The following is a 21,626-nucleotide window of genomic DNA, read 5'->3' as shown; positions in this document are numbered from 1 at the left end:
GGACGAGAGAGGGAGAAGAGAGGAGGCAACCACCCCAGTCCAAGGCTGCTGGCTCCCAGGCCTAGTGTTGGTGGGAGGGACAGGGCGGGGCGGGAACAGTCAGCAGCCTGCCGGGAGCCAAACCGAAAGGAAAGCACTCCCCGCTGGCCTGGGACAGGATTCAGGGCTCCCCGGAGAGGGAGTGCTCAAGACAGCACTGGGACCCCAGGCTGAAGAGGGATTCTGGCGCCTAGAAGCTTGGGGCTGATTAGGAACGGAGGTACTGTGTCTGCCCCCCCCCCCTTGGGGGGGCAGGACAGGGCCTTGGGCCTTGGTGCCTCCTGGTACATGGAAGATGCCTGTGCCTTGGTTCCTGTTGTCCTTGGCACTGGGCCGAAGCCCCATGGTCCTCTCTTTAGAGAAGCTTATGGGGCCGCAGGACACTGCCCGCTGCTCTCCGGTAAGTCTGGGGTAATGGGAGGGTTGGGGGCAAGCTCAGGATTCGGTCTGCCGCCTATCGGAGGCCCTGGCCTGGCTCCTGTCACTGTCACCAGAACTGCCCTGGCTGGTTTGTCTGGTGCTGATGGGATAAGAGAAGAACGGGGAGGGGGCAAGAGCTGGGTTTGTCTTCTCAAGGGAGGGGCTTGAATGGGGAGCCCCAGAAGGTTGGCCAGGGTTATCAGGCAGGGGAAAAATGGCTAGGTTCGGTGGCATAAACTCTGATTCATCTTTCCCTCCTTTCTAGGGCCTTTCCTGCCATCTCTGGGGTGAGTAGCCCTACTTTTAGAAAGAAAAGAACTGCTCAGGTTGGCAGAAGGGAGGGGAGATGTTCCAATTCCCTGCCCTGACCACCCACCCCTAGCCCAGGAAGAACCCAAAGCTTCTTGGCCCTCTGGGGGTGTCAGATGCAACTAAACTCTGGATTATGAACAGCTTTAGCTCCCCCTGACCCTTGATGCACAGATGGTGACGTGCTCTGCCTGCCCGGGAGCATTGTGTCCGCCCCGGGCCCTGTGCTGGTGCCCACACGCCTGCAGACAGAGCTGGTGCTGAGGTGCCACCAGGAGACTGACTGTGACCTCTGTGTGCGTGTCGCCATCCATCTGGCTGTGTATGGTGAGCATTTCATCCCCTAGCTGTATGTGCACATGTCAGCATGTCTGGGATGGGCACAAGGCTTGGGGAGTCCGCCAAGCAGTCCTGTGCATCCTCAGTGTTCACCTGGAGAACACCGGCCAAAGGACCTCCGGGTCAGCCTGGTCTCCCTGTCTCCGTCACCCCAACCCTGGCCCCAGGCCTGGCCCCTGCTTCTCAGCCTTCAGGAGGGAAGCCAAGCCCAAAGCCAGCCCAGAGCCTGGGCCTGACCTAGGCCTTGTTCTTGGGTGATTCCAGGGCACTGGGAAGAACCTAAAGATGAGGACAGGTCTGGAAGAGCCGCTGATCTGGAGCTCAAGAAGCCTAGGAACGGTAAGGGGAACCTGGCTGGCCCAACCGCCCCTAGCCAGGGCCTGGCCGGAGGCCCTGGAGCCTGACCAGTGCCCCACCCCATTGCTCACAGCCTTTCTCCAGGCCCAGGTGGTGCTCTCCTTCCAGGCCTACCCTACCGCCCGCTGTGTCCTGCTGGAGGTGCAAGTGCCTGCTGCCCTCGTGCAGCCTGGTCAGTCTGTGGTATGCAAAATCCTAATCCTAGCAGTAGCCATCTTCAATATGGCATCTCTGAAGTACTCTTGTGTGTGTGTTATCTCTGTGCGCTGACTCTGGCAGGGCTGTGCACAAGACCTTCCAGTCCTTTATGCCTCTGTTTTCCTGTCTGTAAAATGGGACTAAGAATAGTCCTACCTCATGTGGCTGTTGTGAGAAAAAGATGAGTTAGTATGTGTAAAACACCTCGTGTAATGCCCAGCAGTGAAGGATCTCAAGAGAGTTAATTTTCTTTCTTTCTTTCTTTCTTTCTTTCTTTCTTTCTTTCTTTCTTTCTTTCTTTCTTTATTTCTTCTTAAGATTTTATTTATTTATTTGACAGGCAGAGATCACAAGTAGGCAGAGAGGCAGGCAGATAGAGAGGAGGAAGCAGGCTCCCTGCTGAGCAGAGAACCCGATGTGGGGTTCGATCCCAGGACCCTGAGATCATGACCTGAGCTGAAGGCAGAGGCTTTAACCCACTGAGCCACCCAGGTGCCCCTAATTCTCCCTTTCTTCAGTAATTCTCAGAAGTACACATGAACTAGGCATTATTATTACCCTCATTTTTCCAGAGAGAAACTGAGATTGGAGAGGGGAAGTCTGTGCTCTGGATCTACTTCTCTGGACTTTCTATACCATGTCTGCCCTGTGTGTAGACCATGGTGCAGGGAGTTGGGGCTTCTCCCCACTTCAGGATGCCACATGTGTTTGGAAGATGTAGCTCCACTTGGGCCAAATCACTGAAACCCTTTGACTCCCCCTCCTGCCTGCAGCTCCCAGCCAATATCCTCTTGCCTGGAAAATTGTAGAATGGGAGAGAATCTGCTGGCCTACCTCAGTGGGCAGTTGTGAGGACCACTGAGGCACTGGGTGTGGGAAGGGGTGTCTCACATTTGTGTTGGCGTATCTGATCACCTTAGCTTTGGCCATGGGATGGGGGACAGCAGGAGTGGGAGCAGGGACTCAAATAGCTAGAGCCCTTATCCCTGCCCTGCTGACACCCTTACTGAGAGTGTGTGCTTTAGAACTGGGGGCCTTTAAAGGAAACACTAATGGGAGAATTTCGGGCCCTACAGTATAGAGTCATTGGTTGGGGGAGGAGGCAAGTGGAGTGGTCCCCAGAGGAGCTCAGAGCCCTTGGCCTGTATTCCGAGCCCTATACCACCAGCCTTGCACCACCCCTCTCCTCACAGGGCTCTGTAGTATTTGACTGCTTCGAGGCTGCTCTGGGGGCTGAGGTGCGACTCTGGTCCTACACTCAGCCCAGGTACCAGAAGGAACTCAATCTCACACAGCAGTTGCCTGGTAAGTGGCTCCAGAGCCTCAGGGGCCCCAAGTCCTGTCCCCTGGTCTCCTTCCCCTCTGGCTACTACCATTCTGCTTTCACTCCCTTCCTAGTCCCATCCACTCACAGGCAGGGGTCTGAGCTCCCATCTTCCCTAGCATCTATCCCTCTTGTCTCCTCTCCCCAGGTGATATAGCTTCCCAGTGCCTGAGAAGGGTGTTTTGGGCACTGGATAGATGGGATGGTATTTAAGGGACAAGGAGCCCTTCCCAGTGCTTCCCATGGGTTGGATTGCCCCCCTTTTTTCTTTGGCCCCCAGCCCCACTGGAGGCTTTTCTGTGATCTCTCCCCAGACTGCAAGGGGCTTGAAGTCCAGGACAGCATCCAGAGCTGCTGGGGTACGGGCTATGGCCAGCAGGGCTGGAAGGAGGGAGGGGCAGGGTCTGGAGTATGAGGGATGCTTGGAGGTGGCTTCAGGTCTGGGTTTGCCACAATCCAGATGCTCGTAGCTCATTCATTCATCACACATGAACTGCAGTAGCTCCTACTCTGTGCCAGGCATTGGGAATATGAAGGTGAATCTCTCACTCTTTATAAAAAATTTATTTATTAGTACCAAGGACATCTAGAGGCCCAAAGCATTGTCAAGATATTGGTACACCCCACTACCACCATATACCAAAATACAAACAATATTAATCCATAAAATAAGGGCGAGGAAGGTCAAGGTTCTGATGATTTTTCCCAGGCAATGTTTGAATTTTATTTTCACTTTGTTTATTTTTTCATATTGTATTTTTTTTTACTGTGGTATAACACACATATAGAAAAGTGTGTAAAGTGCACTAATTTTAAGGTCCAGTTCAGTTAATTTTTACATATGTATACACTTGCATAACTGTCACCCAGATCAAGATATAAGCAGTGATATTTTTGAACCCTTAAATTTTTTCTTTTTTCTTTTTTAAAAATATTTTATTTATTTGTCGGAGAGAGAAAGAACTCAAGCAGAGGGAACAGCAGGCAGAGGGAGAAGTAGGCTGAGCAGGAAGCCGGACCTGGGACTCGATCCCAGGACCCTAGGATCATGACCTCAGCCCAAGGCAGATCCCCAACCAACTGAGCCACCCAAATGCCCTGAACTCTTCAATTTTTAAAATTTTATTTCCTTTTCGGTTCCTTAAGTTTGGGCCTGCCTCTTTGGTAATTCATTAGAGACTACTCAGCACCGGAGCTTTGAGGACACAGATACACATCATGCATTTCATGTCTTCATTCATTCAGTAGACACTGTTCCACTTTTTCAGCAGATATTTATTGAGTAACTACTCTGCCCAAGAAATAGTCCTAGGCACTTGAGATTAGTCAACAAACAACTGACAAAAATCCTTGCCTTACAGAGCTAATATTCTAGATGGGAGTCAGGGTCAGCATAGGGGTGATGGAGGACACAATAAACACATGGAGATGTGAACTATGCAATAAAATGTGATTAGTGCTATGAAAAAAATTGGGGGAAGGGGAAAGAGGAGAAGGGATTTGGGAGTTTGCAGAAGTCAGGGATGGCTTCACTCTGGTGAGCAAACACCTGAAGGAGCCCTGTGGGTATCTGAGGGAAAAGTGTTCCATATGCAGAAGGAACAGTCAGTGCAAAGGGCCTGAGGCAGGAGTGTGTCTGGTGTGTTTAAGTATTAGCAAAGAGGGCAGTGTGTCCACAACAATTAAGGGCAAGAGTGCTAGGAAACGAGGATAAAGTGGGTAAGGTCTTGCAAGCCGTCATAAGGACTCTGCCTTTTACTCTGAGAGTAACCAGGGAGGGGTCATCAGAAGGTTCTGAGCAGAGGAAGATGGTTTATCTTACAGTGGTTATAGGATCCTCCTGGCTGCAGAGGGAGAAGAGCTGGGTCAGGATACTGGGCTGGCTGCTAGGGACAAAGTCTGGTCAGCGATGAGGACACAGGCTCTGCCGTCCAGGGGCCTTCCAGTCTCAGGGATATGAAGGAAACTAAAGGATCAGTTGGAGGGCTATGGCCAGGGGTGGGTATGCAGAAGAGATGAAGGAAGTCTCTCTCTCTTTACCTTGCCCACAGCCCTGCCCTGGCTCAGTGTGTCTGCCGATGGCGATGATGTGCACCTCGTGCTGGACGTCTCTGAGGAGCAGCACTTTGGCCTCTCCCTGTACTGGAACCAGGTCCAGGGCCCTACAAAACCATGGTGGCATAGCAACCTGGTGAGGCCTCCCCTTCCCCAAGTCCATTCCCACTCTAGGCTGATGCCCAGGCTAAGGATGCAAGCGCATTATCAAAGGAGACCCTTGAGGAGAATATAGCGACCCATGCCCCAAGCAAGGAACATTGGTGGGGTCACTGCTGCCTGCCTGATTTCCTCAGCTTTGGCTTCCAGTCTTCCTCCTCCTCATATTCTCCAACTTCTCGTCTTCTGCTTGTCCACAGACTGGGCCACGGAACATTACCTTGAACCACACTGACCTGTTTCCCTGCCTTTGTATTCAGGTAAGAGAAGAGTCTAGCTAGCTGCCAGGGCAAGGGGATTGAGGAATTGAGAAGGGGGGTGGCCCTTACCTTTTTTGTCTTGCCATCCACTGTATTCCTCTTTGGGGTGGGAACTATTGCTCCCTAAAGTGACTAGCCCTTTCCTGACATTTGCTGTCCTGTCTTCTGCCTGTTGCAGGCTCTGAATGCTTTTCCTGATCCTCTGTCCACAGGACTCCTACTCATTCTTCATAGTCCCATTCAAATGTCAACTCCTCCTTGAAACCTTTCCCTACTCTTCCAATTGCCCCTTTGTACTCCTCTGGAAAGTAGAGTATATGCTGTGAACTCAGACAGTTTGAATACTGACTCTTGCCATTTGCTAGCTATGTGACCTTGTACAAGTCATTTCACCTCTCTGAGCCTGTTTTTTTATCTGTAAAATGGGAATAACAATACCAGCCTCATAGAACTGTTAAAAAGGGAAGTATCCAAGCTTCTATATGTTGGTTCTTTCCTCTTCTTTTTTTTTTTTTTTAAGATTTTATTTATTTATTTGGTGGGCAGAAATCACAAGTAGGCAGAGAGGCAGGCAGATAGAGAGGAGGGAGCAGTTTCCCCTCTGAGCAGAGAGCCAGATGTGGGGTTTGATCCCAGGACCCTGAGATCATGACCTGAGCCAAAGGCAGAGGCTTTAACCCACTGAGCCACCCAGGAACCCCTTCTTTTTTTTAAGATTTTATTTTTAAGTAATCTCTACAACCAATGTGGGGCTTAAAGTTAACAACCTTGAGGTCAAGAGTCACATGTTCTACCAACTGAGCCAGCTAGACACCCATCTTTCCTCTTCTGATTGCACATTTAAATGGTGATCAGGTCCCGTCAATTTTATCTCTGACATCAATGCCTGTTATTTCCACTGCCTGAAATACCCTCATTTCTTTTCTATATAGCCATATCCTTCCAGCTCTGGTATTACCTCTTTCCCAAAGCTTTTCCTCAACTGTCTGGCCTCTCCTGCCTTCCAAACTTCTTACACTTCTGTCTTTTCTTGTTCATTTATCACTTCCTTTCTTATTTGGGCACCTGTCTCCTTTTTTCTTGCACACAACAGATGCTCAATAAATGAGTCACCAGTTTATTAATTTATACACATGTTTTATCTTTACTAAAACTGTGACTTTGTAATTTCCTGAAGGCAAGGAAGTAATACCTAATTCAAATTTAGTAACTCCCCCAGAGCCTTGTGCAATGCCTGGCATGTAATGGGTGCTAATTAAGTCTGTTAAAGGAATGAATGAATGAATGAATGAATGAATGAAACTCTACTAACTAGCACTGTGATAGACACATAACAGATGTTCATGAAATGTTTGCCGTGATATAAACATCTTTACTGTCAAGCACAATGCCTGCCACATAGTAGGTGGTCTTAATTAAAAGTTTGCTGAATACTATTTTTGGGGCGCCTGGGTGGCTCAGTGGGTTAAAGCCTCTGCCTTCAGCTCAGGTCATGATCCCAAGATCCTCGGATCAAGCCCCACATCAGGCTCTCTGCTCGGCAGGGAGCCTGCTTCCTCCTCTCTCTCTGCCTGCCTCTCTGCCTACTTGTGATCTCTGTCTGTCAAATGAATAAATAATATCTTTTAAAAAAAAGTTTGCTGAATAAATTAATATACTATCTCTACTGCTTACCATAGGGCAAAGCACAGAATAGATGTGTTTTAAAAGCTTTTTGAAAGAAATGGGGTGCCTGGCGGGTTCAGTTCATAGAGCATGTGACTCTTGATCTCAGGGTCATGAGTTTGAGCCCAACACTGCGTAGAGTTTACTTAAAACAATATACATAGGGGCGCCTGGGTGGCTCAGTGGGTTGAAGCCTCTGCCTTCGGCTCGGGTCATGATCCTGGGGTCCTGGAATCAAGCCCCACATCGGGCTCAGCGCTCAGTGGGGAGCCTGCTTCCCTTCCTCTCTCTCTGCCTGCTTGTGATCTCTGTCCAATAAATAAATAAAATCCTTTTTAAAATCTTAAAAAAATATACATATATTTGTTATATATAGTATATATTACATATTTTATATATTATATGTTTAGAAATATAGAATATAAACATGTGGATATTTATCTATATATTCATATATTTATATTATATATTATGTAAATATATAATAGAATATATTTATATTATATATAATATATAATTATATAATATAATGATCATATATGATATTTAATATATAAATATATACTGTCTATATTATATAAGACAATATATAATATTATATATTGTTATATAATATAAAATATATGTGTAATATACTATATATTATGCATACTATATATAATATATATGACACAGGACAGATAAATTTATATATATTAATGTATGTTAACACTTAGCACAGTACCTGGCATATAGTAGGTTCACACACAGTGATTGGATTTCATTATCAACGTCTGTAGTGCCAACCATGGTGCTAAGATACAGAGTAGGTCTTCATTAAAAATCTGTTGAATGAAGGTGTTGCCAGATACTGGTATAGGGTCTGCTGGAAGAATCAATGCATGCAATGCTAGGGCTTTACAAAGAGCAAAAAGACTGGGCAAGTGTTGATGAAATATTAGTTGAATGAATGCATCCCAGTGCTTGGCAGAGGGCCTGGCACATACTTTTAGAGGGCAGCTGGGTTGAATGGACTAATAGAACCCTGTTTCTTTTCCAGGTGTGGCCTCTAGAGCCCGACTCTGTCAGGACAAGCCTCTGCCCCTTTAAGGAGGGTGAGAAGACCAGGGCTGGGGCCAGGGTGGGAAGGGTGCAGGTGGACGCATGCTGGGTGCCCAGTGACGCAGCCCTCTTCTTGCAGACCCCCGGGCACACCGGAACCTCTGGCATGCAGCCCGGCTGCGGCTACTGTCCCCCCAGGGCTGGCAGCTAAATGCACCCTGCTTGCTGCTTGCTGAGGCCACTCTGTGTTGGCAGGCACCAGGCGGGGGTCCCTGCCTGTCGCTGGTCCCACCGCTGTCCCGAGAAAATGTCACTGTAAATGTAAGTGAAGCCGTGGGAGGCTCCTGGGATCAAGAAATGACAGGGAGGTTCGGGGGCCTATTTCCTGACCTCACCTATTACCCTTTTCTCACAGAAGACACTTGAGTTGCCATTGCTGAATGCCCACCCCAACCTCTGTGTTCAGGTAAGAAAGGCACAAGAGCTCTGGACTAGGGGAGGACCCCAAGTGGATCCTACCAGATAATTCACTGTCTTCTGGACCCACTTTATCCCTTGGGTCATGGAAGCAAGGTTGTTTTGGGCTACCTCTGGGAGTTGTACTATTTATTTAGCAGTACTATGGGACTCTGAGCAAGTCACTTCACCACTCTGAACATCAGTCTCCTAATCTGTTTAATGGGGATGATAATAACTACTTCACAGTAGTGAATAAAACCAATCAATGTTCCCACCCTATAGATCTTATTTTCTAATGGAGAAAGAGAGGGATGCAGGGGTGGCTTAGTTGGTTGAGCGTCTGCCTTCAGCTCAGGTCATGATCCCAGGGTTCTGGGATGAGTCCTGCATCAGGCTCCTTGCTCAGCGGGGAGCCTGCTTCTCCCTCTGCCTCCTGCTCCCCCTGCTTGTGCTTGCTCTCTCTCTGACAAATAAATAAAATCTTAAAAAAAAATAATGGAGGAAGACACAGACTGAATGAATTAATACAGTATACAAGTGGGGTGGTCAGATGAGGCCTCTTGGTGAAGGTGGTTAGATGAGAAGGGAACATAGAAAGTGCTTTCTCAGACATGAAAAGAACTAATTTAGGGTCATAAGGCTCTTTAGCACAGATGCCCTCGCAAGGCTGTGGCTAAGAAAAATAAAGTATCTCTTAATCATCTAGCCTTGAATCCTGATCTGCTTAATATTAGTTCCAGGATGCAGATCCCCTACTCCAACCAAACAGACCTCCCCTTACTGTCCTTCTCTTCAGTTCTTTGCGGCCTTGCCTCTTGCTTTTCCTTGTGGCCCTAACCTTGGCTCCTTCTAAGCAGGTGAGCAGCTGGGAGAAGCTGCAGCTACAGGAGTGCTTGTGGGCTGGTGAGTGGAGCCTAGGAAAGGCTGGGGCAGGGCCATTGCAATAGAGGTGAACCCTGCAAGTGCCACCTCATGGGGGTGAAGATCAGGCATGGGAAGGGGTGGGGGCAAGTGGCAGCCTCCAGCATGCTTGGGTCTTGCTCAGAGTGGGCTCTCACCCCTTTCAGATTCCCTCGGGGCCCTCAAGGATGATATGCTGCTGCTAGAGACACGTGGCCCCCAGGACAACAGATCACTCTGTGCCTTGGAACCCAGTGGCTGCACCCCACTACTCAGCCAGGCCTCCACGGTGAGGACAAGGGGGTCCTCCTCCATGTACCTTTCCAGTTCCATCTCAAGCCTGGCCTCAGATTTTCACTGCATTCAATTTCCCCTCCTTTGTGCCAGACCCTGCAGTGCTCTCTGGGAATGTGGGGGTTACTCAGACCTAGGCCCTGTTCTTAGTGACCTCTTAGAAGTCTCCAACCACTCCCCTTCCCTTCCCCAACTATTCTACAAGCTGAAGCTTGGTGGTCTCCTAAGTATGATGCCCCTAGGTGACAACCTCCCTTTGGTTTGGCAGAGGGCAGCTCGCCTCGGAGAGCAGTTACTACAGGACCTGCAGTCAGGCCAGTGTCTGCAGGTGAGTGGCTGGCAGGAGGGCCCTGCCCCAGTGCCCAAGGCCAATAGGTCTAAAACTCTGTATTTAACTTCTTCCATCTCTTCCTGTGCCTAGCAGAGGGTATCAGGGAAACTCTCACTCCTCCTAGACAGGGGCCTCTTCATTGTACCTCTAGTACCCACTCACCATCTATTTCTGCTTATTTTGTGTCCAGCCCTGGGGAAGCCAAGAATTGAAGAAGCATAGCTGCTGTTCCCAAGTTGCTCACTGCTGGCTAGAAAACAGTACACAGATAACCAAATTTATATGCACTAAGCACTGGGTTCCAGGGAGAGCATCAAGAAAGGGTGATTTCACATGGGCCAGTTCTGGCATGGAGTAGGCAAAGCATGAACAAAGGCAGAACAGCTTGCGGCCTACTGTGTGTGTGTGTGTGTGTGTGTGTGTGTGTGTGTGTGTGTGTGTGTGTGTGAAGTATGCATGCATAGCTGAGGCTGGGAATTTGGAGATCAGGCTGGCCAGAACTTGGTGGGTGTTCTGGGCTGTGGCCTTGGCTTTGTTTGTGTCTTACAGCTCTGGGAAGATGACCTGAGAGCACTATGGGCCTGCCCCATGGACAAGTGTGAGTATTAAAAATCTGCCCTTCCCCTCCACCAAGGGCTGGAATCTAGACATTTTTAGGGAGCTCATGCAATGGCCTTTCTTTCCCTGGCTCAGATCAATCAGACAGACATTCCTCCCTTCATTCAAAAACCAAAAAGAGAGCTTACAGGGATCACCAAAAAGACACAATCCCTGCCTCTTCCACAGCCATAGAAGGCTAGAAAGACCTTAGCTAAATAATTGCTTTCATTTAGTAAATGTGAGCTATTGAAGCATTCACTTATAAAGTGCATATATTGGGAAACTGACTTAGGTGGGGTGGGGCCAGGAAAAGGTTCTGGCTGTTCTGAAGGCTGAGCTAGTTAAAGGGGGGAGAGATGCTTTTTTGAGGAACTCCAAGGTAGCCAGTGTGGCTGGAGGGTCTTGGAAGGCAGGCCTCTATCACAAGGATGCAAGGGTCATCTAGGGCCTTGATGGAAGGAATTAGATTTTTTTTTTTTTTTTTAAAGAGTGGGTAGGGGCAGAGAGAGAATCTTAAGCAGACTCCACACCTTGATCTCACAACCCTGACATCATGACCTGAGCCAAAACCAAGAGTAATAAAACCCTTAACCAACTGAGTCACCCAGGTGCCCCCTAGGAAATTGGATTTTATGTTAAGAGCAATGGGAGCCTCTGAAAGGCTAAAATCAAATTTGTATTTTATTTTTTTTTTTAAGATTTTGTATTTATTTATCAGAGAGAGAGGGAGAAAGCAAGCACAGGCAGACAGAATGCCAGGCAGAGGCAGAGGGAGAAGCAGGCTCCCTGCTGAGCAAGGAGCCCCATGTGGGACTCTATCCCAGGATGCTGGGATCATGACTTGAGCCGAAGGCAGCTGCTTAACCAACTGAGCCACCCAGGTGTCCCTCAAATTTGTATTTTAAAAAGATCTCTGGGACTGCCATGTAGTGAAGGACTTGGAAGCAAAAAAGAGGATTAGGGACACCAGTTAGAAGGCTTTTGGAGTCATCAAGAGAGTGAGGTCAAGGGCCCAGCAACCCTATGCTTAGGAGACATTATTAGCTGACATTTGAGCACTTGCTAGGCCCAGTGTAAGTGCTTTGTGTGTATTAATATTTGTAATCTTCAAACAACCCTAGTAAGTAGGTACTTGTTGTGAACCCAGTTTTACAAAAGTGAAAACTGAGGCAAAAGATTAAGTGACTTATCTGAGGTCACTCAAGTAGATGGATCTATGTCCATATGTTGACTCTGACACTATATGCGGTGGATTTGCGTTAGATCTTTCCATTCCCCTGAGCCAGTTCAGTCACCACACGGCAGCCCCAGAGATCTTTTAAACGAGTTTTTCTCCTACGTGAAGTAGGGTGAAAGTGTTAGGTATCTAACTAGCCTGTCCTCTCCCCTGGGTCTCCTAGACGTTCACCAGCGCTGGGCCCTGGTGTGGTTGGCCTGCCTACTCTTGGCCTCTGCACTTTTCCTTCTCTTCCTTGTCAAAAAGAACCAAGTGAAAGGTGAGCACTTCCCGACCCCCCACTCCCCAAGGGCAGGGCTGGGAGTTCCCCCTCGAGAGGGTGGCGGCTGAGCTCATGGGCTGCCTCCGCCCCTCTCCCCTAACAGGGTGGCTGAGGCTCTTGAAGGAGGACCTCCGCGCGGGGGGTGAGTGTGAGCAAGTGCCGGGCGGGGGGCCGCCCTCAGGGGGCCGGGCCTCGGGCCTTCTCACGTCTTCCTTTCCCCTCTATTCTCTCCCGCAGCTGTCGCCAGGGGCCGCGCGACTCTGCTCGTCTACTCAGCGGAGGACTCCGGTTTTGAGCGCCTAGTGGGCGCCCTGGCCTCAGCGCTGTGTCAGCTGCCCCTGCGGGTGGCCGTGGACCTCTGGAGCCGTCGTGAATTGAGCGCGCAGGGCCCCCTGGCCTGGTTCCACGCGCAGCGGCGTCAGACCCTTCAGGAAGGGGGCGTGGTGGTCCTGCTCTTCTCGCCGGGGGCGGTGGCGCTATGCCACGAGTGGCTGCAGGACGGGGCGTCAGCGTCCGCCCCGCACGGCCCGCACGACGCCTTTGCCGCCTCGCTCAGCTGCGTGCTGCCTGACTTCCTGCAGGGCCGGGCGCCCGGCCGCTACGTGGGGGCCTACTTCGAAGGACTGCTCCACTCGGAGGCCGTGCCCGCCCTTTTCCGCAGCGTACCCGTCTTCTCCCTGCCCTCCCAGTTGCCCAACTTCCTGAGGACCCTGCAGGGGCCTGGCACCCTCCGTCCCGGGCGGCTCGGGGAGAGGGCGAAGCGAGTGTCCCGGGCCCTGCAGCCCGCCCTGGACCAGCTGCTTCAGCCTCCCGGGGATCCCGGGGATCCCGAGGACGGCACGCGGGTTGGCACGTGAGGCACGGGCGACGGCTCGAATAAAGGCAGATGCTATTTTTCTACCGGTGACTCCGCCTGTGTCCGTGACCGCCTCGCTGGCCTAGCACGACGCCCGCGGCCCTTTAACACCCGGACAGGTGCAGCCTGGCACCGCCTGCGGGTGGCTGACGTAAGGTGACGCAATGGCACATGGACTGCCACCATTGGCTGAGGGTGGGCCCTGCTCCGCCCCCCAGGCTGCGGAGCCGGCGGAGGCCGCACGTCTTACGCCGGCAGCCGCTGCTGCGGCGTTGGGGAGGCTGAGCGGTCGGCGCCAACGGGCTGGGTGGGTCGGCTCTTCCTCCCACGCAGCCTACGCGGGTCTGGATCCTCCCCTGCCTGCTAGAGACCGCGTCTTTGTAGCCTGCGGGCCCGCAAACCTGACCCCCTTCTCTTCATATCCGGATATGGGCTCCACCCCCCTAGACCTGGGTTCCGTTCCAGACTCCTCCCCCCCGAGACCGCCCATCCGGCCTCTACTACCCTAATACTTGGACTCTGACCCGTTCTCCCAAATTCCGCTGATCCTGGCCCTAATAACAATCCATATTCAGACCTTAAAACAATGAGTTGACTTCTCCCTTGCTAAGGATTCAGGCCACCTCTCCCACGGTGACGAGGATAACTTACTCCCGTCTTGGAACTGCTGAACAGCCTCCTTTCTCACCACTTCCCCTCCCCCGGTCGTCCCCCTAGTCTAGCCTCCTATTAATAACACAGATCCGGGCTCCCAGACTCGCGGCACCTCCGAACCAACCCTTTTTTTTTTTTTTTTTTTTTTTCCTCACTTGACTCCTCCAGTGAGTCATTCCCATTTCCTCTTATCTACAGGTTCCGGACCTGGGAAAAGGGGAAAAGATGGCCTCACTGCCCCAGAGGGGCCTGGTCCCACCTCTACTCTGGGGCCTGAGTCTCTTCCTTAGCCTCCCAGGTCCCGTCTGGCTCCAGCCTTCTCCACCTCCCCAGTCTTCTCCCCCAACTGAGCTCCATCCATGTCATACCTGCCGGGGACTGGTCGACAGCTTCAACAAGGTGGGTGCCCGAGCAGCCTTGTGGGAGATGGCCTAACCATGATAGCACAGGGGTTAAGAAGAGTTCTGGGATGCAAGTCTGCATGAGTCAAGTACCAGCTTGGTTGCTTACTAGTTGTATGACCTTGGGCGGGTTGCCTTTCTGTGCCTCAGTGCCCTGGGCAGTGAAACACAGAAGTGCTAGAATGTGCCAGGCACTGTACTTAGCTATTACTAATGTTCTCTGTTTCCAGGGCCTGGAGAGAACAATCCGGGACAACTTTGGAGGTGGAAATACTGCCTGGGAGGAAGAGAAATTGTCCAAATACAAAGACAGGTAAGGGGCTGGAGAGGTGGGTTTATATACCTCACCTCCCAGTCTTGGCTCTACTGTTGGAGGCTTTGAAACTCTTGAGACTCAAATATCACTGACCATCTCTAGTACAGCAGTAAATTAGGCAAGCAAAATCCCATCTGCAAGGTGCTTAAATTCCAGTTGAAGAGACAGTGAATAGGTAAATAAATAATGTCACATCAAATGAAGAACAGGAAAGCAGGATAGACTACGGAAGGGTGGGAGGCATGGAGTTCAAGGTGTAACATTTGAACCGAAACCTGAAGCAAAGAAGCAAGCTATGTGACAGGGAAGAGATTTGGACAGAGTGGGGCTGAGCTTGGTGTATTGGAGAAGAGGCTGGATGGGAGTGAGCAGACGAGAGTGATCGAACATGAAGCCAGGGTGCCTTGAAGGTCACAGAATGGTGTTTAGATTTCATTCTGAGTGTAATGGGAAATCATTGGAAAGTTTGGAGCTAAGAGGTGATGTCTTGTTTTTACCTTTAAAAGATCACTCACTGCGATGTAGCAAAACGACTGTAGGGACTGGAGTGGAGGAAGCAAGGAGACCATTTGGGAGGCTAGTCTAAGTACGACAGCAGCATGAGCAGGTGTCGTTCAGTTCTGGGTATATTTTGCAGATGGACTGATAGGGCTTGATGACAGAATCATTATGGGGTAGGAGAGAAAAAGAATAAAAAGTACTTGTAGGTTTGGGGCCTGAGCAACTGGGGCTGTTTTCTGGTATGGGTAAATGTGAAGCAGGAGAGGATATAATATAGGGAAGGGGTGGGATTAGGTGTCCTTGAACATATTAGGCTGGGATGTCCCTTAAACAGCCAAATAGAGTTAGATTGAGACATCTGAGGTTCAGGGGAAAAGTAGGAGCTGGAAACCTGAATTGGGGGGTCATCAGCATATAGTCAGTATTATAAAGCTATGGGATGACATGAGACCATGAGACAAAAGGCCTGAGTGCTAGGCCCTCCCACTTTTCAAAGTCAAGTTAAGAAGGAATCAGCAATACTTGGAGTTAGATAGATATGGTTGTCAGTTCTGACCCTGTGTACCCTTGGTAAGGTCACTTAGCCCCTCTAAGCCTCAGTTTCTTCATCAGTAAAATGGGGACATTGATACTTGCTTTGCCTATTTCATAGGATCATGGTAAGGATTAAACTGTGATGCCCACTAGAAACAAAAGATTTTGTTATTATGTAACGTTGGTTGTTTTCCTTTCCCTTAATGGGCCTCAGTTTCCTCATTTAGGAGTGAGGGGATCGGCCAAGATAACCTGAAGGACACTTCTAGCTCCTGTTTTCTGTTTGTTTGGTTTTTGTTTTTTAAGTCCTCTCCTTCTATATGCCAGGCACATGCCAGACCCTTTAAATACAGAATATATGTGTGTATGTGTATGTATGTATTTTTTAAAAATTATTGGGGTAAAAAAATATATATAATATAATATATAATCATATAATATATTTTTATATATTATATATAATATAATAACGTATATAAACATATATATAATGTAAACTTTGTCACTAGAGACATTTAGTACATTTACAGTGTTTTGCAACCTTTACCACTATCTCATTCCAGAGCATTTTTATCAACCCACAATGGAACTCCATACATATGAAGCAGTCACTCCCCATTCTCCCCTTTCCCCAGCCCCTGGCAACCATTACTCTGCTATCTGTGTGGATTTGCTGATTTTACTGGAATCTATATGTGTCTGGCTTCTTTCAGTTAGTGTATTGTTTTCAAGGTTTGTTCATAATATAACATTAATATATGTCAGTAGTTCATTCCTTTTTAAAGCTTAATAATATTTCATTGTATGGCTTTACCACATTTTGCTTACCCATTCTTCAGTTGATGAACATCTGGATTGTTTCTACCTTTTGGCTATTGTATATAGAATTGCTATTTTCCATTCTTTGGGGCATGTGACCAGGAGTGGAATTACTGATTCTTGGGGTAATTCCATGTTTAACCGAACTGCCAAACTGTTTTCCACAGTGACTGCACCATTTTTCTTTCCCACCTTCAATGTAGGAGGCTTCCAATTTCTCCACAGCCTTGCCAACACTTACTATGTGATGTATTTTTAATCACATATACCCAATAAGGGTATTACATTTCATTGCGCAAATGCAGGAACTGAGGCATCTTACAACACATCTGCAGGATGGGTTATTGTCTCCATTTTACAGATGAGAAAACAGAGGTTTGGGAGAGGTTAAGTGACTTGCCCAAGGTCACTCAACTAGATTCAAACCCAGGTCTATCTGACTCCCCAACTGAGTACTCTTTCTGTTACACCCTCTGGCCTTTCCTTTGGTGTCATGGCACAAGCTGGGTGGGAAAGGAGACCTTAAGGAGGGTGGTGGATGGGGTAGAACATAGTCCTGCCACCCCCACCCTGTCCGGGCAGTGAGACCCGCCTGGTAGAGGTGCTCGAGAGCGTGTGCAGCAAGTCGGACTTTGAGTGCCACCGCCTACTGGAGCTGAGTGAGGAACTGGTGGAGAGCTGGTGGTTTCACAAGTGAGTTGTTGGGGGCCTTCCCAGGGAGGGGGCCACAGGCAGGGCCTGGTGGTAGAAGAGGGGGTTGCATGCTTGGGTCTGTGTCCTGGTTTGGCTCTTTCTTCCAAACCTAGATCTACTAAGGACTTGGTTGGGGGGACCCAAGTTCTCACTGTGAGCTTCAGTTTACTCCTCTGCCAAATAGGGAGACGGTGTTGGTCAGGTAGCCTTGTGGGTCTTATGTCCAAGGTGGTAGTAGCACAGATATTTGGGGAGGCTGGGGGGTGGGCAGCACCTCTGGCACTGTCTCAGCCCCCCTTACTGTCATCCCCATCCCAACCCCTTTAGGCAGCAGGAAGCCCCAGACCTCTTCCAGTGGCTCTGCTCAGACTCCCTGAAGCTCTGCTGCCCATCAGGCACCTTCGGGCCCTCCTGCCTTCGTGAGTTTTCAAGCTCTTCTCGGGGGATAAGCAGGCATTGCCAAAGCCAGGGATCCAGTCCTGGTTCTGTCCCACAGCTCGCTGTGTGAGCTCAGGTTGCTCAGATAATTCCTCTGGACCTTAGGTTCTCCTCTGCCTCATAGGGCTGTTGAGATGAGCAGATCAGTGGGGAATGGCTGTGAGAAAAAGGTAATAGGGCTAGACAGTCAGATGGGGCTGTGGTTTTTCTCATGTGCATAAGAAGTGCCCTCACCCACACCCCCATTTCCTGTGCCTGGATCAGATCAGACCCATCCCCTGAACTAAGGTGACCTAGGGACAGGCAGGTGCTGCACTGAAGCCCCCATTTTCACCTTTTTCTATACACAGTCCTGAGGGAGGAGCTGTACCTACCACCAGCCCCTTTTAGAAAAATCTCTCTGGATGCTTCAGATAAAGACTTACTGACCCGAAGAATAAAAAATAAATAAATTGAAAACAAAAAGGGGAGTTAGTGACAAAGATGATTAATTCAGTCTTTATAAAAAGGAAAGATTTGTAAGTAATCTGTTCTACAGGAGGGTATCAGTTAAGTACATGTCCCATGAGGTATTATGTGGCCCTGAAAATTAAGTTTCTTCCCCAAAAATGTTTAATAATATGGGGGAATATTCTCTGTGTTCACGAATGTATTTGTGATTTTACCTGGTTTGGTGTCTGCCCACAGCCTGTCCTGGGGGCACAGAGAAGCCCTGCGGTGGCTACGGGCAGTGTGAAGGGGAAGGGACTCGAGGGGGCAGCGGGCGCTGTGACTGCCAAGCCGGCTACGGGGGCGAGGCCTGTGGCCAGTGTGGCCTTGGCTACTTTGAGGCAGACCGCAACGCCAGCCATCTGGTATGTTCGGGTAGGTAGCCAAGAGGCATGGGGCTGGGAGGAACCGATGGGGTGCCTGCCTGCCCATCCTCACACTTTCTCCATTTCCCCCAGCTTGTTTTGGCCCCTGTGCCCGCTGCTCAGGCCCTGAGGAATCAAACTGCCTCCAGTGCAAGAAGGGCTGGGCCTTGCATCACCTTAAGTGTGTAGGTGAGTAAGGCCTGCCCTCGGTGTGGGAAGGTGGTCCCCATCAACACACACACCTCTGGGCTAGACCAGTACAGTCTCCATCTTCATGGAGATCTCAACCTGGTTGGAAAGGCAGAAGAGTAATCAGGCAGTTAGAGTATAGATGGATCTCTGTGCTGTTAGAGATGTCCCTGAGCCAGCTCTGGGGCGGCGGGTGGTGGTGGGGGGATCAGGAAAGGCTTCTTGGAGGAGGTACCCACTTAGGCCAAGTCTTGAAAATTGAGAAAGGATTAGCCAGGGAAATGAAATACTTAACTTGGGGTCAGGAAGCCTGGGTTCAAGACTTGGTTTGGTCTCTGTCCTGCTATTTATGTAGACGAGGGTAAAGGCTAAGCTGCTATAACAAAGATCATCAAAGACTGTGGCTTAAAGAATATAGAGTTTTATTTTTATCTCTATCACAGTCTCAAAACAACTGGTCCAAGCCAGGCAGGGAAGTTCTGCCTGTCACAATCATTCTGGGACCTAGTACTGCCTGTCTTACTGTGTGGTCATCCCCTTGGGACGGTTCTGTTGTTTGAGGTTGGGTGACAGGTACCTCCATGTTCCATGACCTGACACTCAGGAAGTGAGAATGGGAAGAAAGTGCATGGAGGAGTCCAATTCTGCCATTTTAAGGCCAAGCTAAAAGTGGGGCACATCACTCCTGTTTACATCCTGTTGGCCAGAACTCAGTTTCAGGTCATGCTTAGCTTTGAGGCAGATTGGAAAACGCAGTCTCTGGCTGGGCAGCCCTGAGTCCCGCAGCACCTGTGCCTCTGGCACACGGCCTGCGGTCTCTGGCCCATTGTCTGAGTGGGGGCAGGTCTGTTTCCCAACAACACTGGCCTCGGCTTCCCTGCTAGTGCAGTAGGGACTGAAATTCCCGCTCTGCCGGCCTCTCTGCAGACATTGACGAGTGTGGCACAGAGCGAGCCAGCTGTGGAGCCAACCAGTTCTGTGTGAACACGGAAGGCTCCTATGAGTGCCGAGGTAAGTGCCAGTCCCAAAGTGGAGGGTTGTGGAGAAGGTAGGAGGACCTGCTCCATGCCTTTCCCCCTAATTTCTTCAGAAGTGGGGCTTCCCACCTCCATAATCCACCCTGGGCCTAAGGGCAGCTCTCACTCATCTGTCCTCTCACTTCTCCAGACTGTGCCAAGGCCTGCCTGGGCTGCATGGGGGCAGGCCCGGGCCGCTGTAAGAAATGTAGCCCTGGCTACCAGCAGGTGGGCTCCAAGTGTCTCGGTGAGTCTCCTGCTACTGGGGCATAGATGCAGTGGAGTGTTTTGTCCACCATGAACTGAGAACGGCTGGGGGGATATGGACAGGGCAGGAGAAGGAAGGATGGAATGTTGTTTGGGCAAGGGCAGAGGGTAGTGTCTGGATGTGAGTGAGATGGGAATCAGGGTTGCTGTATGTGGGACTCTGGCAGTGGGGGCCTGACCCTGGCTCACCCTCCCTTAAGATGTGGACGAATGTGAGACAGAGGTGTGTCCAGGAGAGAACCAGCAGTGTGAGAACACCGAGGGAAGCTATCGCTGTGTCTGCGCCGAGGGCTACAAACAGATCGAGGGCATCTGTGTGAAGGAGCAGATCCCAGGTGAGCCTCTAGTGGCCCCCAGAAACCTGAGGAGGGGAGGTGCTCATCCAGGGGGAGGACAGGCAAGACCCTTCTCCAGGCACCCACAGGCCCTTCCCCGTGCCCCTGGGCACTGTCTGCATGAGGCTGCACTGAGCCTCAAACCCTACATCTTATCTCCAGGCTGACTTCTAGCCATCTCACACCTCCCAGGATAGAAAGAAAATCACACTTGGTGTCAAATCACTCTGCCTCCATTCTCATCTGTCCAATGGGACCAATTCTTGCCTGGGGCTGCTGAGAGCTGCGCAGGCTGTAGGTGTGATGAGGTGAAGGACAGTCACACTGATGACAATAGGGACCACATGCACAGCTCTGGCCGTGTGTCAGATGCTCTCCTGAGCATGTGGCATGTATTAATTTCTTTTGCTTCTAAAACAAATCCAGTGCTGTTGGTATTACTCTCATTCCCATTTTACACAGTGGAAACTAGGATGCAGAGATGAAATAACTTGCCCAGGGCCACGTGACAAGCAGATCACAGAGACGAGTCAAAGCCAGGCAGTCCGGCTCTGAAGCTGGGCTAGTACACACGCTGTGTCCTGATGTGTCCACCACATGGCCTTGGGCAAACCTCTTTAACTCTCTGAGCCTTAGTTTCCCACTCAGTGAGATAGGGACAACGACTGCCCTGTTGGAGTTGTTCTCAGTGGCAAATGACATTGTTTGCCAGCAGGCAGGCATGTGGCGTGGGGAGCTCCAGGAACAGGGGAGGAGTAACAGGTGCGTCTCTTGCTCTTCAGAGTCAGCAGGCTTCTTCTCAGAGATGACAGAGGACGAGCTGGTGGTGCTGCAGCAGATGTTCTTTGGGGTCATCATCTGTGCGCTGGCTACACTGGCGGCCAAGGGCGACTTGGTCTTCACCGCCATCTTCATCGGGGCTGTGGCAGCCATGACCGGCTACTGGTTGTCAGAGCGCAGTGACCGAGTGCTGGAGGGCTTCATCAAGGGCAGATAATCTCTGCCACACCTGCAGGATCTCTTCCTATCCAGACTGTCCCCAGAGGTCAGCCTCTCTCCTGCCTGGACACTTGAGGCAGCTTGCTTTATTTTTAAGTAGGGTAAGCACCCTCTATCCACCAGGCCTGGGCAGGTGAGGCTCTTGGAGTGAAAAAGTAGCTCTGAATATGGATGCCATGAGATCTTGGCCTGGGGGAGCTGGGCAGACTTCACAATGTGTGTGAATTTTTAAAAAGTATCTCCTTGTGGTGACTGCTAATGGGCTTTAGCCCCCACTCAGGATGAGGGGGGGGTTCTCTGCGGGGGTGGGCCCATCACAGCCCCCTCCTGCCAGCTGCATGCTGCCAGTTCCTGTTCCATACTCACGCCCCTGCCCCTCAGCCACTGATTATTTATTCATCTCAGGAAATAAAGGTCTTGGAAAGTAGAGAAGCTTCAGTCTCATCACCTGCCTCCTACTCCCCATGGGTTGGCCTGAGCTACTGAGAGCCCCCAGCCCTTGGGG

General features: G+C 50.2%; 2 protein-coding genes across 11 annotated transcripts; both read left to right on the top strand.

Moving 5' to 3' along the window:
• Positions 1–90: 90 nt before the first annotated feature.
• IL17RC (interleukin 17 receptor C) lies at positions 91–13,149 on the top strand. 7 transcript variants are annotated; one of them, XM_082682693.1, is made up of 19 exons: positions 91–439; positions 725–746; positions 943–1,095; positions 1,372–1,446; positions 1,538–1,647; positions 2,856–2,967; positions 3,301–3,345; positions 5,038–5,138; positions 5,401–5,460; positions 8,165–8,219; positions 8,306–8,487; positions 8,582–8,632; positions 9,483–9,528; positions 9,693–9,814; positions 10,088–10,147; positions 10,700–10,748; positions 12,151–12,246; positions 12,353–12,391; positions 12,487–13,149. In XM_082682693.1, exons 1-19 carry the CDS (start codon positions 335–337, stop codon positions 13,104–13,106), a joined length of 2,103 nt encoding a protein of 700 aa, XP_082538819.1. In that variant the 5' UTR covers positions 91–334; the 3' UTR covers positions 13,107–13,149. The 7 variants fall into 7 exon arrangements, with proteins under 7 accessions (XP_082538819.1, XP_082538817.1, XP_082538820.1 ...); XM_082682691.1 differs by having other exon boundaries at positions 5,038–5,177; XM_082682694.1 differs by lacking the exon at positions 3,301–3,345 and having other exon boundaries at positions 5,038–5,177.
• A 139-nt stretch (positions 13,150–13,288) lies between these two features.
• On the top strand, positions 13,289–21,548 carry CRELD1 (cysteine rich with EGF like domains 1). 4 transcript variants are annotated; one of them, XM_082682781.1, is made up of 11 exons: positions 13,290–13,412; positions 13,958–14,158; positions 14,391–14,473; positions 16,913–17,023; positions 17,351–17,442; positions 18,149–18,325; positions 18,409–18,504; positions 19,432–19,515; positions 19,672–19,767; positions 19,988–20,122; positions 20,905–21,548. In XM_082682781.1, the coding sequence occupies exons 2-11, from the start codon at positions 13,985–13,987 to the stop codon at positions 21,117–21,119; spliced, it is 1,263 nt and encodes a 420-aa protein (XP_082538907.1). In that variant the 5' UTR covers positions 13,290–13,412; positions 13,958–13,984; the 3' UTR covers positions 21,120–21,548. The 4 variants fall into 4 exon arrangements, with proteins under 4 accessions (XP_082538910.1, XP_082538907.1, XP_082538909.1 ...); XM_082682783.1 differs by lacking the exon at positions 13,290–13,412 and adding an exon at positions 13,416–13,447; XM_082682782.1 differs by lacking the exon at positions 13,290–13,412 and adding an exon at positions 13,482–13,738.
• The last annotated feature ends 78 nt before the right edge of the window (positions 21,549–21,626 follow it).

The sequence above is a fragment of the Mustela nivalis genome (assembly GCF_964662115.1).
Source record: "Mustela nivalis genome assembly, chromosome: 1".
Lineage (NCBI taxonomy): Eukaryota > Metazoa > Chordata > Mammalia > Carnivora > Mustelidae > Mustela > Mustela nivalis.
This window is presented reverse-complemented; position numbering and strand designations above follow the sequence as displayed.

Bases quoted from the DNA above. Each gene is read 5' to 3' on its own strand.
- CRELD1 (XM_082682781.1), top strand. From the start codon at position 13,985: ATGGCCTCACTGCCCCAGAGGGGCCTGGTCCCACCTCTACTCTGGGGC. The intron at 17,443-18,148 runs GTGAGTTTTCAA...GTCTGCCCACAG, and splicing joins CTTCGGGCCCTCCTGCCTTC to CCTGTCCTGGGGGCACAGAG. The intron at 19,768-19,987 runs GTGAGTCTCCTG...CCCTCCCTTAAG, and splicing joins GGTGGGCTCCAAGTGTCTCG to ATGTGGACGAATGTGAGACA.
- IL17RC (XM_082682691.1), top strand. From the start codon at position 335: ATGCCTGTGCCTTGGTTCCTGTTGTCCTTGGCACTGGGCCGAAGCCCC. The intron at 8,488-8,581 runs GTAAGTGAAGCC...CTTTTCTCACAG, and splicing joins GAGAAAATGTCACTGTAAAT to AAGACACTTGAGTTGCCATT. The intron at 8,633-9,482 runs GTAAGAAAGGCA...CCTTCTAAGCAG, and splicing joins ACCCCAACCTCTGTGTTCAG to GTGAGCAGCTGGGAGAAGCT.